This window comes from Entelurus aequoreus, linkage group LG10 (genome assembly GCF_033978785.1).
Source record: "Entelurus aequoreus isolate RoL-2023_Sb linkage group LG10, RoL_Eaeq_v1.1, whole genome shotgun sequence".
Lineage (NCBI taxonomy): Eukaryota > Metazoa > Chordata > Actinopteri > Syngnathiformes > Syngnathidae > Entelurus > Entelurus aequoreus.
This window is the reverse complement of record NC_084740.1, coordinates 43,319,372-43,337,822: the sequence shown is the minus strand read 5'-3', so window position 1 is coordinate 43,337,822 and position 18,451 is coordinate 43,319,372. Positions and strand designations below refer to the sequence as shown.

Here is an 18,451-nt window from a genome sequence, read left to right as displayed (position 1 = left end):
TTAATAACGTTACTACGTAAAATGGCGTATTAAAAAGATGGCGTGTGTTTAAAGTTAATAACGTTACTAAGTAAAATGGCGTATTAAAGAGACGGCGTGTGTTTAAAGTTCATAACGTTACTACGTAAGATGGCGTATTAAAGAGATGGCGTGTGTTTAAAGTTAATAACGTTACTACGTAAGATGGCGTATTAAAAAGATGGCGTGTGTTTAAAGTTAATAACTTTACTACGTAAAATGGCGTATTAAAGAGATGGCGTGCGTTTAAAGTTAATAACGTTACTACGTAAGATGGCGTATTAAAGAGATGGCATGTGTTTAAAGTTCATAACGTTACTACGTAAAATGGCGTGCATTCAAAGTTCATAACGTTACTACGTAAGATGGTGTGCATTCAAAGTTCATAACGTTACTACGTAAGATGGTGTGCATTCAAAGTTCATAACGTTACTACGTAAGATGGTGTATTAAAGAGACGGCGTGCGTTCAAAGTTCATAACCTTACATAAGATGGCGTGCATTCAAAGTTCATAACGTTACTACGTAAGATGGTGTATTAAAGAGACGGCGTGCGTTCAAAGTTCATAACGTTACTACGTAAGATGGCGTGCGTTTAAAGTTCATAACGTTACTACGTAAGATGGCGTGCGTTCAAAGTTAATAACGTTACTACGTAAGATGGCGTAATAAAGAGACGGCGTGCATTCAAAGTTCATAACGTTACTACGTAAGATGGCGTGCGTTCAAAGTTAATAACGTTACTACGTAAGATGGCGTGTGTTCAAAGTTAATAACGTTACTACGTAAAATGGCGTATTAAAAAGATGGCGTGTGTTTAAAGTTAATAACGTTACTACGTAAAATGGCGTATTAAAGAGACGGCGTGCGTTCAAAGTTCATAATGTTACTACGTAAGATGGTGTATTAAAGAGATGGCGTGCGTTCAAAGTTCATAACGTTACTACGTAAGATGGTGTATTAAAGAGACGGCGTGCGTTCAAAGTTAATAACGTTACTACGTAAGATGGCGTGTGTTCAAAGTTAATAACGTTACTACGTAAGATGGCGTGTGTTCAAAGTTAATAACGTTACTACGTAAGATGGCGTGTGTTCAAAGTTAATAACGTTACTACGTAAGATGGCGTGCGTTCAAAGTTAATAACGTTACTACGTAAGATGGTGTGCATTCTAAGTTCATAACGTTACTACGTAAGATGGTGTATTAAAGAGACGGCGTGCGTTCAAAGTTCATAACCTTACATAAGATGGCGTGCATTCAAAGTTCATAACGTTACTACGTAAGATGGCGTGTGTTCAAAGTTAATAACGTTACTACGTAAGATGGCGTAATAAAGAGACGGCGTGCATTCAAAGTTCATAACGTTACTACGTAAGATGGCGTGCATTCAAAGTTAATAACGTTTCTACGTAAGATGGCGTAATAAAGAGACGGCGTGCATTCAAAGTTAATAACGTTACTACGTAAGATGGCGTGCGTTCAAAGTTAATAACGTTACTACGTAAGATGGCGTGTGTTCAAAGTTAATAACGTTACTACGTAAAATGGCGTATTAAAAAGATGGCGTGTGTTTAAAGTTAATAACGTTACTACGTAAAATGGCGTATTAAAGAGACGGCGTGCGTTCAAAGTTCATAATGTTACTACGTAAGATGGTGTATTAAAGAGATGGCGTGCGTTCAAAGTTCATAACGTTACTACGTAAGATGGTGTATTAAAGAGACGGCGTGCGTTCAAAGTTAATAACGTTACTACGTAAGATGGCGTGTGTTCAAAGTTAATAACGTTACTACGTAAGATGGCGTGTGTTCAAAGTTAATAACGTTACTACGTAAGATGGCGTGTGTTCAAAGTTAATAACGTTACTACGTAAGATGGCGTGTGTTCAAAGTTAATAACGTTACTACGTAAGATGGCGTGCGTTCAAAGTTAATAACGTTACTACGTAAGATGGCGTGTGTTCAAAGTTAATAACGTTACTACGTAAGATGGCGTGTGTTCAAAGTTAATAACGTTACTACGTAAGATGGCGTACTAAAAAGATGGCGCGCGTTCAAAGTTAATAACGTTAGTACGTAAGATGGCGTGTGTTCAAAGTTAATAACGTTACTACGTAAGATGGCGTGTGTTCAAAGTTAATAACGTTACTACGTAAGATGGCGTGTGTTCAAAGTTAATAACGTTACTACGTAAGATGGCGTGCGTTCAAAGTTAATAACGTTACTACGTAAGATGGCGTGTGTTCAAAGTTAATAACGTTACTACGTAAGATGGCGTGTGTTCAAAGTTAATAACATTACCACGTAAGATGGCGTATTAAAGAGACGGCGTGCGTTCAAAGTTCATAACGTTACTAGGTAAGATGGCGTGCGTTCAAAGTTAATAATGTTACTACGTAAGATGGCGTGTGTTCAAAGTTAATAACGTTACTACGTAAGATGGCGTACTAAAAAGATGGCGTGCGTTCAAAGTTAATAACGTTACTACGTAAGATGGCGTGTGTTCAAAGTTAATAACGTTACTACGTAAGATGGCGTATTAAAGAGATGGCATGTGTTCAAAGTTAATAACGTTACTACGTAAGATGGCGTGTGTTCAAAGTTAATAACGTTACTACGTAAAATGGCGTATTAAAGAGATGGCGTGCGTTCAAAGTTCATAACGTTACTACGTGATGTGTCAAGGTGGGTTTGATGAAGTTATGACGTGTTTGTATTACCTGGGTACTTGCTGGCACATAACTGCGGCTCAGTGTGTGTGCAGTGGAACTCACTTATGTCCCGGTCCAGCGTTTTATTGTGAAATCTACGTAACATGCTCGAGCACTTTGGTCTACATAACTGTTTGTGTTGACATATATTGTATTGTTAGCTTCCTCATTATCGCTAAACAACGAGTAAAATATGCCCACAATGTCTTCCTGTTCAGTGCAAAATAACCTTCAAAATAAAAGCATGGCAGTATTTACCCGGATTCTATACCTATTCATAATTTGTTTTCTTCCTGCAACGATAGATTCAGTAATGCTAACTTAGACTAATGCAGTGATTCTCTATTATGAAGAAAACATTTTGTCCAATAAAATTGTTATAAGTACACCTTTGTTTTCTTATTAACATTATAGAATTTTTTTAAAATACAGAAATATGATCAACTTTCAACAAGTTGTCTGTAACAAAAAAATACTTCAAGTGCAACAATTTGACTGAAATAAAAAAAATGGAATCCTCATTAAATCATAAACATTTTTAGACCAACTTGAACCATTTGATACTGAAAAATGTAATTAAATAATAATAATGAATTCAAATTGATCAGCAACATTAACATAGGAGCACAGTTTATAAATCATTTTAACCTACAAAACCAAATTAATACAACTATTTGTTTTTTATTTAGAATGAGGAAGTCCGCATCAATGGCTACAATGAGCCCGTTTTGTAGTGCACAGCTTTTTGACCTACTTCCTGTTTCAATGCTGACCTGCTGTAGAAAAGAGGCAACATTTACATGTTAGAGATATTGAAGTGTGATGATAATCCCTCATCAACTCATTTACCAACAAAAATAAGTGCTACAGGTCTCTCTCGAGGTTTGTTTTTTTTGCACCATGACTAGGGAATGTTGTTCGGATTGTGTCATATAAGTACATGCTGTGCTATTAATTGAACGCACTTTCAGTGGTCATTGATCTGATTTACTCACATTGTCCACAAGATGGCAGCATGAATTTTAAATCAGTCTGCGGTGCGATGCTTGTTGAATTCATGATGTCTCGCGGGCCAAATTAAGAGGCTGGCAGGCCGCAGTTTGGACACCACTGACCTAAAACATTGATAAGGAATTCATAAAATGACAAGTTGATTCAATGTTGTTCATAAAATAAGCTTTAAACTCTGCAACTTTTGATAAAGTCTGTTGCAAAAGAACATAAATCATCGTATTTTTTTTCTGTCCCTGCAGAAGTTTCCCTAACAACTACTGGGACAAGTTTGTGAAGAGAAAGGTGAGATCTTCAGTTCTTAGGAGCCCTGCATGTTTAAGTTGGCTCCTCATGTCTCTGTATGTGCCTGCTGTGCAGGTGTTGGACAAATACGGCGACATCTACGGCAGAGAGAGGATCGCAGAGCTGCTGGGCATGGATTTGGCCTCTCTGGATGTCAGCGCCATGACGCACGATAAGAAGCCCGAGCCCGACAACTCCGTCTTCAGCTGGTATGTTGCACTTTGTGTTGAATTTTGTGAATCATTGTTTACATCATATTATGCTGATGATTCCATTAAAAAAGATTCAGTGTAAAAAAATTCAGTGCTAAAAAATTCAGTGTAAAAAAATTCAGTGCTGAAAATTTCAGAGTAAAAAATCAGTGCTGAAAAATTGAGTGTCAAATATTTCAGTGCTGAAAAATTGAGTGTAAAACAATTCAGTGTACACAAAAAATCAGTGCTGAAAAATTTAGAGAAGCAAAATTCAGTGTATAAAGAAAATTCGGTGTATAAAAATTAAGTGTACAAACATTTCAGTGTAAAAAAAAATCAGTGCTGAAAAATGCTGTGTAAAAAAATTCAGTGCTGAAAATTTAGTGCTGAAAAATTTAGTGTAAAAAAATTAAGTGTACAAACATTTCAGTGTAAAAAAAAAATCAGTGCTGAAAATGTTTGTGTAAAAAAAATTGAGTGTATAAAAAGTCAGTGCCGAGAAATTTAGAGAAACAAAATTCAGTGTATAATGAAAATTCAGTGTATAAATATTTAGTGTAAAAAAAAATCTATTCTGAAAAATTCTGTGTAAAAAAAATTAATTGCTGAAACATTTAGTATAAAAAAATGAAGTGTAAAAAAATCAGTGCAGAAAAATTTTGAGAAAAAAAATTCAGTGTGTAAAGAAAATTCAGTGTATAAAAATATTCAGTGTATAAAAAGTCTGTGTAAAAAAAAAAAATCAGTGCTGAAAAATTCTGTGTATAAAAATTCAGTGCTGAAAAATTGAGTGTAAAAAAAATCAATGCTGGAAAATTGAGTGTAAAAATATTCAGTGTAAAAAAAAATCAGTGCTGAAAAATTTAGAGAAACAAAATTCAGTGTATAAAAATATTCAGTGTATAAAAAGTCTGTGTAAAACAAAAAAAATCAGTGCTGAAAAATTCTGTGTATAAAAATTCAGTGCTGAAAAATTGAGTGTAAAAAAAATCAATGCTGAAAAATTGAGTGTAAAAATATTCAGTGTAAAAAAAGTCAGTGCTGAAAAATTGAGTGTAAAAAAAAAATCAGTGCCGAAAAATTTAGAGAAACAAAATTCAGTGTATAATGAAAATTCAGTGTATAACTATTTAGTGTAAAAAAAAATCTATTCTGAAAAATTCTGTGTAAAAAAAATTCATTGCTGAAACATTTAGTATAAAAAAATTAAGTGTAAAAAAATCAGTGTGTAGAAAAAAAATGAGTGCTGAAAAATTTAGAGAAAAAATGTTTGTGTGTAAAACAAAATCAGTGTATAATAATTCAGTGTTGAAAAAAACTAAACAAGACTCACTTCTGCTAAATTAAGACTAAAGCAATCAATCCTGTCTCAGGAGCAGCCAATGAGGTGACAAGTTTGAAGTCAGGGGTCTTACAAAACAGCATAAAACAGGCAGTTAACGGGGCTATCTTGGCATAATACAACATCATTAACATTTCAATGCAGCCCGCTGGGTATTTTCAAACTATAGAAATGATTCCAATGGTAATAATCTGCACTTTTGACTGACATACGAAGGTTGGCTTTATGTGGGCGGGGCTTGTTTACCGCGCATAAAAGCCTGGTAGCGAGTGTCAGACGCAGGCAGATTTCTGCCACGGTGATATTTTTATTTTGTTACATCTTGCTCTTGCTGGATTATAAAATATGTCCATCAAGTAGTCTGGGAAGTAGAGGAGCATTGTCGATATATTTTAAATATTCAGTGTTTTATTGTTCCTAGTTAATATTGTAATTCCCACATTGTGTATTTGTATGTCCACAAATGAACCTTCCCCACAAGACACAAACATGTCTCCTTCCTGCAGGGTAACATCCATCGACATCAAGTACCAGATATGGAAGTTTGGTGTGGTGTTCACGGACAGCGTGAGTTTCATTGCCTCATTTTGGCAAACAGGAAGTTGACTTGTTTTCTCTTCCTTGCAGACCTTCCTGTACCTGGTCTGGTACATGCTCATGTCTCTGCTGGGACACTACAACAACTTCTTCTTTGCCGCTCACCTGCTGGACATCGCCATGGGCGTGAAGACCCTGCGCACCATCCTGTCCTCCGTCACGCACAACGGCAAGCAGGTGTGCACGCCGTAACCACGCCTCGTACAGGGGAACCTCCATTTACCAACTTAATCCGTTCTTGAACAGGGTTCATTAATTGAGAAGTTTGTATAATGAAGCACATTTCTCTATAAGAAACAATGTAAATATGAATAATTGGTTGCAGCCTGGACAAAAGTTCATATTTTAGTGACGGTTTGTACACTTTGAACACAATATAAAGTTAGTACTGTATATCATAAATATGTCATTACAACAACAACGACAAGCTCAACTGTCCTCTACGCGCTGTTCTACCAACAACCAGGAATCACACAGATCCTTAACTTGAACATTCATTCGTTGGTTGGTCGGTTCATTCGTTGGTTGGTCGGTTCATTCGTTGGTTGGTTGGTTGGTCCGTTCATTCGTTGGTTGGTCGGTTCATTCGTTGGTTGGTCGGTTCATTCGTTGGTTCGTTGGTTGGTCGGTTCATTCGTTGGTTGGTCGGTTCATTCGTTGGTTCGTTGTTTGGTTCGTTTGTTCGATGGTTGGTCGATTCATTCGTTGGTTGGTTGGTTGGTCGGTTCATTCGTTGGTTGGTCGGTTCATTCGTTGGTTGGTTGTTTGGTTCGTTTGTTCGTTGGTTGGTCGGTTCATTCGTTGGTTGGTCGGTTCATTCGTTGGTTGGATGGTTGGTTGGTTCGTTGGTTCGTTCTTGGAAGAAGTCTTCTTCAGCATATTTTTCTAAAAAAGTCCAGTCTCATTACAATTAAAACTTGCAGTTGAGCTTATTATTTTAATTTTATTCTATATACAATTTTTGTAGGTCACTTGTTTGCCGAATAAAAAAAAAGAACATTTGACATGTTAATAGTATTTCTAGACTGTGTATGTCAAAAATCCAGTAGCAAATGTTTAAAAAATATATAAAAAACTTGCCATAGTTCAAAGCCGGCTTCGTCAAGTCTTCCATACTGAGCACCATTAAAGGCCTACTGAAAGCCACTACTAGCGACCACGCAGTCTGATAGTTTATATATCAATGATGAAATCTTAACATTGCAACACATGCCAATACGGCCGGGTTAACTTATAAAGTGACATTTTAAAATTCCCGCCACACTTCCGGTTGAAAAACTCCTTTGGATATGATTTATGCGCGTGACGTCACAAAATCCACGGAAGTGGTTGGACCCCATCGGACCCGATACAGAAACCTCTTGTTTTCTTCGACAAAATTCCACAGTATTCTGGACATCTGTGTTGGTGAATCTTTTGCAATTTGTTTAATGAACAATGGAGGCTGCAAAGAAGAACGTTGTAGGTGGAATCGATCGGTGTATTAGCGGCTAAGTACAATACTTACAGCAACACAACAAGGACTACTTACTACGCCTAGCCGATGCTTGCCGCCAAACCCACGGATGAAGTCCTTCGTCGCGCCGTCGATCGCTGGAACGCAGGTGAGCACGGCTGTTGATGGGAAGATGAGGGCTGGCTGGCGTAGGTGGAGCGCTAATGTTTTTATCATAGTTCTGTGAGGTCCGGTTGCTAAGTTGCTAAATTAGCCTTAGCGTCGTTAGCAACAGCATTGTTAAGCCTTACCAGGCTGAGAATTTTTAACCGTGTAGTTACATGTACATGGTTTAATAGTATTGTTGATCTTCTGTCTATCCTTCCAGTCAGGGGTTTATTTATTTTGTTTCTATCTTCATTTGAGAACGATGCTATCACGTTAGCTCAGTAGCTAAGTGTGTCACCGATGTATTGTCGTGGAGATAAAAGTCACTTTAAATGTCCATTTCGCGTGCTCGACTCTCATTTTCAAGAGGATATAGTATCCGAGGTGGTTTAAAATACAAATTCGTGATCCACAATAGAAAAAGGAGAGAGTGTGGAATCCAATGAGCCAGCTTGTACCTAAGTTACGGTCAGAGCGAAAAAAGATACGTCCATCACTGCCTCTCTAGTCCTTCACTCTCACGTTCCTCATCCACGAATCTTTCATCCTCGCTCAAATTAATGTGGTAATCGTCGCTTTGTCGCTCCGAATCTCTCGCTCCATTGTAAACAATGGGGAATTGTGAGGAATACTAGCTCCTGTGACGTCACGCTACTTCCGGTACAGGCAAGGCTTTTTTTTATCAGCGAGCAAAAGTTGCAAACTTTATCGTCAATTTTCTCTACTAAATCCTTTCAGCAAAAATATGGCAATATCGCGAAATGATCAAGTATGACACATAGAATGGATCTGCTATTCCCGTTTATCAATCAATCAATCAATCAATGTTTATTTATATAGCCCTAAATCACAAGTGTCTAAAAAAATTCATTTCAGTAGGCCTTTAATGTGCTCCGAGCAAACACTCTTTATTATAATAATAAACATTCTTGAAAAGTCAAATGAACATCGGCAAATGTCCAAAGAAGAAAAAAGGCGGGGCAAAGGTGTGTGTGTGTGCTCTTGGAAGAGGCGCTGCTGAACAAAATGTCATCTTTTCCTCCGCTTTGGCAAAAGTCAGTACTCATCACAATTAAAAACTTGCTGCGGTTTGACGCCGGCTTCCTCGATCTCTTCAATGCTCGCAGGTAGGGCTGATACTCGAAACCGGTTTTCCCGGTTGTTCGATAAGAAAATAACCGAGTCCTCGGACTCGAATCCCTTTTTGAGAACCGGTACCCGTTATCGAGACCACTATAGTAAAGAAAAGAGTTGGTTCTTTATTCGAATCCCTCGGAACGAATCCCGTCCCGATCAGAAATGCCCCGTGTGACATCACAAGAAATGACGTCACGTAGCTCAGTCATTAGGCGCAGATGGCGAAAGCAGGAAAACAATGGACGGGAAAAAGCGCTCCAAGGTGTAATAAAGTTCAAAACAAAAGGTATAATCCAATGAATAACTTTACTGAGAGATTTGAGCACGGTACAAACACATGACCAACACTTTTACGACCAAGCGGAAACATAGCAACCAGGCTAGCAACGCACCTCCTTTACGGCAGCTGTCGCAACGTTCTTAAAGCAACCGCAGCACATACATATATATACAACACATCTCCCTTTTTTAACTTTTGTTTTTCACACTGTATATGTGTTGTCTGTCTAATTATAAATAATGCAGACAAGGCGTGTTGGCTGAGTTCTTGACGTTTACTTTCACGGGTGACGGCATGCAACAACACTTTTCGGGGCTACCGCGCATGCTCGTCACTCCCGTTGCATGATGGGTAGTGTAGTTGTTATATTCCCTCGCTCATAACATCTTTCCCCCTATTAGACGGTGAGCTGACATGAGAAAAAGTGCCTAGAAAATGAATTTCGCTCCCACGTCTAAGCACAACTTGTTCAATGCATTTTTGCATAGATAATACCCTTCTGGACTTTGGGTTAAAAGTTCAGAACATGATACCTAGCCAAATTTTGTCACAAGCCAGAAATGTATATAGAGGTAAATCACAAAAAACGAAAATCTTGTGCTGCAGTTTTGGCTTGTAAAATATGTCTTATTCATTTTGGCAACACAAAATCTTTCTCAAATATCATAAATACATATACCTAACATCTGAAACAAATATTGGTGCCTTAGTATACTCATATGTGAATTTAGATCATGAAATGTAGCAAATTTCTTAAAAAACGATTCAACTGAAGTGATTTGCCCCAGCACAATGAAGCACACACTTATTAAATTTAGCTAAAAGCTTATGTATCATACATTAAAAAAATGTCACAACCTTCTATGTAATCAAAGGTACAAAAGAAGTAACACACCGTGGCCAAAAGTGGCTTAAAATCTAGCAAAATATTACCATGCACCCCAAAACTGGAATAAGGCAAAAATGGACAAGATTAAAATAGATGCAGTAAAGGCCCAAATTGGTATAAAATATGATAAATATTTATTAAAGTAGCAAATTGTTTCACAGCATGTGTCATTTATACCCCCCCCCCCCCACACACACACACACACACACAAACACACACAAAAGACCAAAACAAATTTGAAAAAAAAGGTAATACAGACATTATTTAAGCTTTACCGTTAAAATGGCAGTGTGGCATCTCGATAATCAAACATCTTGATAAAGAAACAAAAGTGGCAAATTTTACATGGTGACATGGTGCGTAATTACTCATCAATATCACTTTCATCTGTGTCATCATCCCATGCACCTCTTTCTTCTGTTTCCTTTGAAACATTTCCACAGTTCTGGCAGTGACATAAATCAGTACAAGACATTTTTGCAGACATACATGAACATCTTTCTGTTTCACATTTGCTTGTCTTGCAACCACAGTGGACTACCTGCAGCACACTATCTGGGGCAGGATTTCTAGTCATCCATCTTACTGTTAACTCCCCATCCTCAATGTACCATCCATTGCCAATGGGTGAAGGGGCACACATCATACCAGTCAGGGAATGTCGCATTACTGCTGCTTGGTAGTTTGCCCTTTTGCAGTGTTGGTGGAGGGCATCACTTGTTGGGGGAATGGACAGTTCTGGCAAAGCTGACGATGCCATACAGAATGCTTTGTATCTTGCATCGTTCACGTCTTTGGCAGATGCCTGTCCATACAGGTGGCACACATATTTGCTCAGTGTTTTGAACGTAGACTGGTCAAGGTTAAAACTGCTGCCCAGATTTGAGAACGCAGTCAGGTATTCGTCTTTCTGACAAGCAAGAGAAAATGTCTTCCTTTTGCCCTTGCCATGAAAGGCACTGGTCGAGTCACAACCTGTGAAGGTATGGATGCCAATGAGTGCAGAACAAACACTGTTGCCAAGAGCTGCTGCCACCTTAGCCACGTCTATGATCCTCGTTCTGTTGCCTACTCCCGTGAAAAAATACAAGCTACACTGTAAAGCTCTTTGAAGACTTACAGCAATCACTGCCACATCAGTGTCAGGGCTTTTGATGACAACAGTTTGATGTTCTTGTGCAGCATGCTGTGCATGTAAAAACACCCTAGTGTCACATTCCTCATGGTCACATGTCAGTTCGTGAACAGCACTGACAGTTTGTGAACCCTCTTTCACAGTAACACAGTGACACAGTTCTCCATGTGCTATGTACAAGCTGAAGTCCCTGCCCAAAATGGTGAGATCAGCATCTCGCCATGCAACAAAGAGGAATTCTGCCAGTGCTGCTTTGTTGGTCCCATTAGATAGAAACTTTTTCCACTGTGTGGGTGCCTTCTGATCCCGTCCATAGATCTGCACCTGTTGTGTACCACCCTCAGCTCTCCGTGACCGCTCTAGGTTTTTAATACTGATTTCTGGATACTGGTCAATGACAAAGTCTATCCTTGTACACTTGTGCTGCAGAGCTATCTTGACCACGTACTGGAGTAAGTTGTCAGCCAACTCTCCAAAGGTAGCTGGTTTGGAATGCATGGCTTGAATGACTGCCATGCCATCGAAGAGAATAGCTCCATCTGACGGAACTTGCTGAACTAAGCAGTCTTTGTCTTTGTTCTCCAATATATTCATCAAGGCAGATTTGTCTGTTTTAGCAAGTGACCCATCAGTACTGGCTAAGGGATATGAAACCGTTCCCAAGGAGTAGGACAGAATTTGCCTCAGGTCTACCTTTCTACTTTGACCAATAATGAGTAGCCTGGAGAAAAGTTTCTTGTCTGCACGCAGAATGACATCTTTGGCTGCTGCAGATTTTGTCTTTGTTTTTGCCTGGTCACTAAAGGTCTTCAGTTTTTGAGCCTTGATGGGGGCAAAAATGTCGACTGATTTTGTTAACAGTCTTTGGTCAATAAAGACTTTGACAGCTTCTTCCCCCCTTTCTGGTGCTGCAAGCAAATCCTTCTTGACCCCTTCAGATGCTACTGTCCCTGAGCTAAGACAAACAATGCCATCTTGGTGTAAGTCAAATGGGTTCAGCATGGAATCAATGGTGGAACTTATTCTGGTCACAGCTTCTTCATCGGCATGAATCCGTGAGCGGTCTAGATCTTTTCGCCTTCGTGTTTCTGGGGATTTTCCAGACATTGACTCACATTGTCTAGCTATGGCAGCTCGTTCATGTTGTGACAATATCCAGCGAGACACTGCAGCCCTATTTAGAGTTATTCCTGTCCAGCCACCCTTTGTCTTTGAATCTCTGTTGCATGTTTGCTCAATAGCCTGGTCACAAGCAATGGAGGCAAATCCATGGGCACTTTGACGTTGAACAGTCCACTGACCTTTCACACTGAGGTCTTTGTGACAAGAAGGGTGTGTTATAGGCAAGTTGACCATTTCCATCCAGTATGTAGGCAAATACCTAGCATAGTTTACACGATCATAAGCAAAAAACCATGCCATCATCAAGCGCACTGTTGACAGGTGAAGCTGCCAGTCTGATTCTCGTGTAGCTCTCACAAACAGAAGGAGTATTTGCACCATGTCAATGTAAGAACTCCAGAAAGCAAACGTTGGGTTTTCGGCAGTTCTCTTTTCCACAAAGAGAGCATACTTTGAACACATTTGGTCAAATTTCTGGTTTGCACACAAAACATCCACTGTTCTGTCTGGGAATGTGTCTTTGATTTCACTGATGACAGCCATGCACTCATCTCTCCCCGCTGGTGTCAAAGAGTCTAAGAATGTGCTGAATCTGGCACGTTGCAGGCTCTCATACATAAGTTTCTGTGCCCTCATGCTGCGGTTGTAATGATGACCACTGATCACACCATTGATGGAACCTGGGGCAACAACTTCAGACTCAATGAGTATGTCTTGCAGTCCTGCATCACCAAACCTTTTTCCTATAATCCCTAGGAAAGACATGCAAGTATGAAACTCACCAAGTCTAATCACAAGGCGTTTTGTCAATTCCTGGTCCTTCCAGCGGATTTGCTGAGCTTTGGCATATATAGCCTGGTCAAAAACTACCACTACATGGTCCAGTGCTAGCTGATCAGCAATTTCAACACTTCGCTTCAAAATCGTGTTAACTGTTGACATCTCCGTCGGTGAAGCCTCAATGACTGGAAGATAATACAGTGCTGACTTTGGCAGAGTGGCCCCACTTTGGAGCAGTGTATGGAAACCTGTCCAGCTTGGCACTGTGCATGCTTCAGCATCTGTGTACTTTACTGAAACATATGCCAGTTCAGTTTTGGCAGCAGATACAGTGTTCAACCTGTATGTTTCTGCATCCAATGGAACACTTCCATGGTGACTCAAGTTCTGTGGCCCGTGTCTTTTAGACTGTTGGTAGTGTTCTACGGGGTAGCTAGGAGGTGGTTTGAATGATTTAACTGCCTTCTGTAGTGGCTGTCTCTCTGTTCTCGACACAGTTTCAGTGACAGAACTTTGGAGCATAATGCCATTTGTGTGGTGAGTAGTTCCATGACCTGACAGTGTCTCCTCCCCAAAATCAATGTTGTCCCACACCAGTATTGTGGGTGCCTTCTGTGCGAATCCCTTGGGTATTTTGTTTCTACCCTCTAAAAGTTGTAGCTGAGCAAGGCTAGTGTCAAGACTGACAACTGTGTCCCGTGAAGCACAATGTCCTAACCTATTCAGCAGTGACAGAACATTTGATGAACCTGTTAAATGGCGAACAGTTAGACCAAGACACAATGACTTGGGTGTCTGCTTTCGACCTTTAGATGCCAGATACACAATGTCTTGACAAAGAGAGATAACCTTTAGATTCACATCATCAGGAACATCAACATAACAGGCTAGTGTTGGCTCTTCTGTTGCACCTATAATCCAGGCAATGAAGTTGTACAGTTCAACAGGCACAACAGATTTAGCTTCAGATACATTTAAATCCTCTGCTGTGGGAGGCCACGGGCATTTCATACCGGGAGAGTCACTTAGAAGGCGCTTCAATATCAGCCCTGCACTGTAAAGTGTCCTTGTGTTCTCCGTGGTATTCTGACCAGCTGTTGTACTAGCCGTGTGTTCACTGTCACTTTCAGCTTGGCTTTCAGCTTGGCTCACCTCAGTTGACTCGGTAGTTGATGGTGATGTGCCTGATGGCAGAGGTACCCTGTCTGCTAACGATAATGTCTCAACAAAAACCATTTCAGAGACGTTGCGCTGGGGAGGGCAGTGGAAAACCAGCTGGGGGAAATCACGGACCAACCTTCTTTTCAGTTTATCCCTCCTGAAACATAAAGTTAAAGGGAAATATGAGCACATTACACACAGACACACAGACACAGACACAGACACACACACACACACACACACACACACACACACACACACACACACACACACACACACACACACACACACACACACACACACACACACACACACATCAATGATAATCAAATTACTTTAAACATACTCTCATAGCCTTTATGGGGAGAGACTAAATCTATAAATAATAAACTTTTCAGTATGAATATTTTATTATTTTTGTTTCAGTTACCTGTAGCCTGAAGCATCAAGATCTTCGTGCTTCTTAACGGTGTCCACGAACAACTTCCTTAGCTTGTCCATTCTCAGCACCTCTTTGTCAATTATAATCCTTTGACGGATCACTTGGTCACAGAAGAGGTTGTAGCTGTCAGCAAAGGGTTGTCTGAAAACACACACACACACACACACTTAACATGTGCAAAGAGTCATGCTTTCAAAGCTGTATCTTAAGCAAAACTAAATATAAGCTGCATGTTGTTGAAATTTTTTTTACTTTTTAAATGTGAGCAAAATGACAGTACAGTGTAATTACTCACATTTCTTCATCTCTGGTTGCAGTGTGCGTTGCTGTAGACAGTGACAAGAACCTGGTGTACTGTCTGTAACAGGTCCTATGGTACCGGACCTCTATAGCAACACAGTCTTTGTCGTTGATGTGCAGAAGAATGGCAGCATCTTTCTTAATCTCAGCTGCCTTCAGCAACTGGCCTTTAAAAGAAAAATAATTAGAATAAGCTTTATTGGCAAAATCAGAGATTTACAAGTAAAAAAGTGTGTGTGTGTGTGTGTGTCTTGAGTGGGGGGTTGGAGAGGTATTTATGACCCTGTGATTTACGACTCTGTGATGTGAGCTGCTGAACTCCCAGCTAAACATTCCAAGATTCAAGATATCTATTGTCATATGCACAGATAAACAGACAGTCACACTGCACAATGAAAAGCTTATTTTGCTGGTCCCCCTTGCAAATTCACAAAATATAAATATAAATATAAACTTAAGCTAAATAAAGAATCACAGAATATAAAAATTAAACAAGAATAAACTTAAACTATATTGCACACTTACAATAAACTTACTAAAAATGTAAATGCTAAGGATGTTTAATACTAATAAATATAATAAAATAAAATAAGAAACAAAAATAAAGAAATAAGATAAAGTAAATTAAAGTGTGGATCTTACAACAGATCTATAGTGGGCATGAGTAGACAGAAGCAGTATTGCACATTCAGTTCACAGTGAAGATGATAATGGATGATATGACAATGATGATGTATAAAGTGCACTATGCATTCTTCAATTATTGTAGCAGCAGTGGAGGTGACATGAAGTCACAGCAGGGATGTGGGTAGTGGTCACAGTTCAGTCAGTTCAGGGATGAGGGGTGAGGTGTGAAGGTGTGCGGGGGGAGGGGTGGGGGTTGTGATGTGTAAATCAGTCCAGGGGTGTGTGTGTGTGTGTGTGTGTGTGGGGGGGGGAGAGAGAGATTGGGGCTGTGGTGTGAAGGTATATGGGGGGATGGGTGGGGCTTCCTTTTCTAGGCCAGTGGTTCTCAAACTTTTAAATTCCAAGGTCTCCCCTTAACTCTGACAGTGTATAAATGGTCCATTTGGTTATTACAAAGTAACAACACATTCTTTCAATCCTACGCTATGTACTGTAACATTATTACTATAGATTCACACACACGTGTGTGTGTGTGTGTGTGTGTGTGTGTGTGTGTGTGTGTGTGTGTGTGTGTGTGTGTGTGTGTGTGTGTGTGTGTGTGTGTGTGTGTGTGTGTGTGTGTGTGTGTGTGTCACATACCTGCCGACACGGTTTCTGCTTGTGTGAGTTGATCCCTCTGGCGTTTTCCTCCCACACGAGTGTACTTTTCCACTTTTTGACAAATTATACAGATGGCTGGCAGGACGGGGCCGGCAGAAGCAACGGGCAAACCTGAACGAGATCGAAGTTTCTTTCGGGGAGTTTCAGACGTGCCTGCTGACTGACCTGCGGCTGCAGATGGTTCTCCCACCGCCCGTGCGGTCCTTTTCTCGGCATAAAACAATGCAGATTTATCTGTAAAACGTCGGTAGCATGTTGCGTGAAACCCAGCGTCGTCAGGAATAGCGTCAAAATCTACATCCGAGCAATGTTTATAGATTTCTGCCAGATGCTTGTTCTGGTCTTGCAGACAAAGCCACTGTTTTAAATAGTTTCTGTATGTGTCCCACCGTGTCCGAGTGAAGTGCTGGACGTCCTCATTGTTCACAGATGAAAGATGCATATAGCATCTTTTATTTTCCTCTTTACGCACTTTTTTTCTAACTTTTGAGGTCTTTCGTTCCTCTTCACTCTCGGATGTTGTCGTCGCCATAGCAGGTATGTTGTTAGAATAAAGCTGCTACCTGATTGGTCCATGTGACCAAAACCGCGCCACTCCCCACTAGATATCACTGCGCCTCACTGAAAAATAGTACCGGCTTTCAACACCGATTACACAAAATGGGCTAGGTGTCAATTTCCGAACTTTTGGTATCTTACTTACTACCAGTAAATCTATTTTATGAAGTAAAAATGATGTTGTGCCGTTGGTGTGGGAGCGAAACTGAACGATATGAGCCTTGACCACAGGCACTATATAAAGAAATAATGTAAACTCAATAAAGTGAATTTCTTTTTTTAGCTTTAACTTTTCATTTTTTAGCATTGTAACCACATTTGCAAACAACTTTTCTCTTCATAGAATTTTCTTTCTTTCTTTAAAGTGCAAAAATGTCAAAGCATCATAACAAACAGTTATGTCAAATAGCAGCAGAATTGCACTTTTTGGAGAGTTGTATTATTTCCAGTTTTGTGCCCAAGGGACTGATTTTATTTAACACTATATTATTATTTATACACCTATAGTGATCACAGAGACAGCTTGTTTTTGTGTTACTGTATATATTTGTTTTCCTGAAAAATCCCACTTAATATACTTTGGGTAACAACAGTCAATGTTTACCATAATTTCCGGACTATAAACCGCTAATTTTTCCCCTCGTTCTGGTCCCTGCGGCTTATACAAGGGTGCGGCTTATTTACGTCCTGTTCTTCTCCGACACCGACTAAGAGGATTTCGGTGGTCTTAGTACGCAGGAGGAAGACGATGACACAATGACGGCGTGGCGAAGTTGGTAGAGTGGCTGTGCCAGCAATCGGAGTGTTGCTGGTTACTGGGGTTCAATTCCCGCCTTCTACCTTCCTAGTCACGTCCGTTGTGTCCTTGGGCAAGACACTTCACCCTTTGCCTCTGATGGCTGCTGGTTAGCGCCTTGCATGGCAGCTCCCGCCATCAGTGTGTGAATGTGTGTGTGAATGGGTAAATGTGGAAATACTGTCAAAGCGCTTTGAGTACCTTGAAGGTAGAAAAGCGCTATACAAGTATAACCCATTTATCATTTATAATGATTAAAGACTGACTTTTCATATACCGGTAGGCTGGTTATTTTGATAACGTACAGGCGAGCACTTTGTATTACTTTGCACTAGGGATGTCCGATAATTAGGGATGTCCGATAATGGCTTTTTGCCGATATCCGATATTCCGATATTGTCCAACTCTTTAATTACCGATACCGATATCAACCGATACCAATACTGACAGTTGTGGAATTAACACATTATTATGCCTAATTTGGACAACCAGGTATGGTGAAGATAAGGTCCTTTTTTTTTTTTTAATTAATAAAATAAAATAAAATAAATAAACTAAAATAAATAAATTAAAAACATTTTCTTGAATAAAAAAGAAAGTAAAACAATATAAAATCAGTTACATAGAAACTAGTAATTAATGAAAATTAGTACAATTAACTGTTAAAGGTTAGTACTATTAGTGGACCAGCAGCATGCACAATCATGTGTGCTTACAGACTGTATCCCTTGCAGACTGTTTTGATATATATTGATATATAATGTAGGAAGCACAGACTGTATCCCTTGCAGACTGTATTGATA

The 18,451-nt window shown here is 39.6% G+C and overlaps 2 protein-coding genes across 3 annotated transcripts in view; one reads left to right on the top strand and one right to left on the bottom strand.

The window, feature by feature from the left end:
• The window catches only part of ryr1b (ryanodine receptor 1b (skeletal)), a 297,504-nt gene that overhangs the window by 269,979 nt on the left and 9,074 nt on the right, over positions 1 to 18,451 (top strand). The window contains exons 98-101 of the mRNA XM_062060917.1: positions 3,983 to 4,025; positions 4,101 to 4,234; positions 6,068 to 6,128; positions 6,189 to 6,335. Of these exons, the coding sequence (XP_061916901.1) occupies positions 3,983 to 4,025; positions 4,101 to 4,234; positions 6,068 to 6,128; positions 6,189 to 6,335 (385 nt within the window). The remainder of the gene's footprint in view (positions 1 to 3,982; positions 4,026 to 4,100; positions 4,235 to 6,067; positions 6,129 to 6,188; positions 6,336 to 18,451) is intronic.
• On the bottom strand, positions 10,263 to 17,064 carry LOC133658652 (uncharacterized). Of its 2 annotated transcripts, XM_062060910.1 has the most exons (5): positions 16,460 to 17,064; positions 16,274 to 16,405; positions 15,003 to 15,174; positions 14,696 to 14,848; positions 10,263 to 14,422 (listed from the first exon to the last, which is right to left on the bottom strand). In XM_062060910.1, the coding sequence occupies exons 1-5, from the start codon at positions 16,824 to 16,826 to the stop codon at positions 10,432 to 10,434; spliced, it is 4,815 nt and encodes a 1,604-aa protein (XP_061916894.1). In that variant the 5' UTR covers positions 16,827 to 17,064; the 3' UTR covers positions 10,263 to 10,431. The 2 variants fall into 2 exon arrangements, with proteins under 2 accessions (XP_061916894.1, XP_061916893.1); XM_062060909.1 differs by having other exon boundaries at positions 16,274 to 17,064.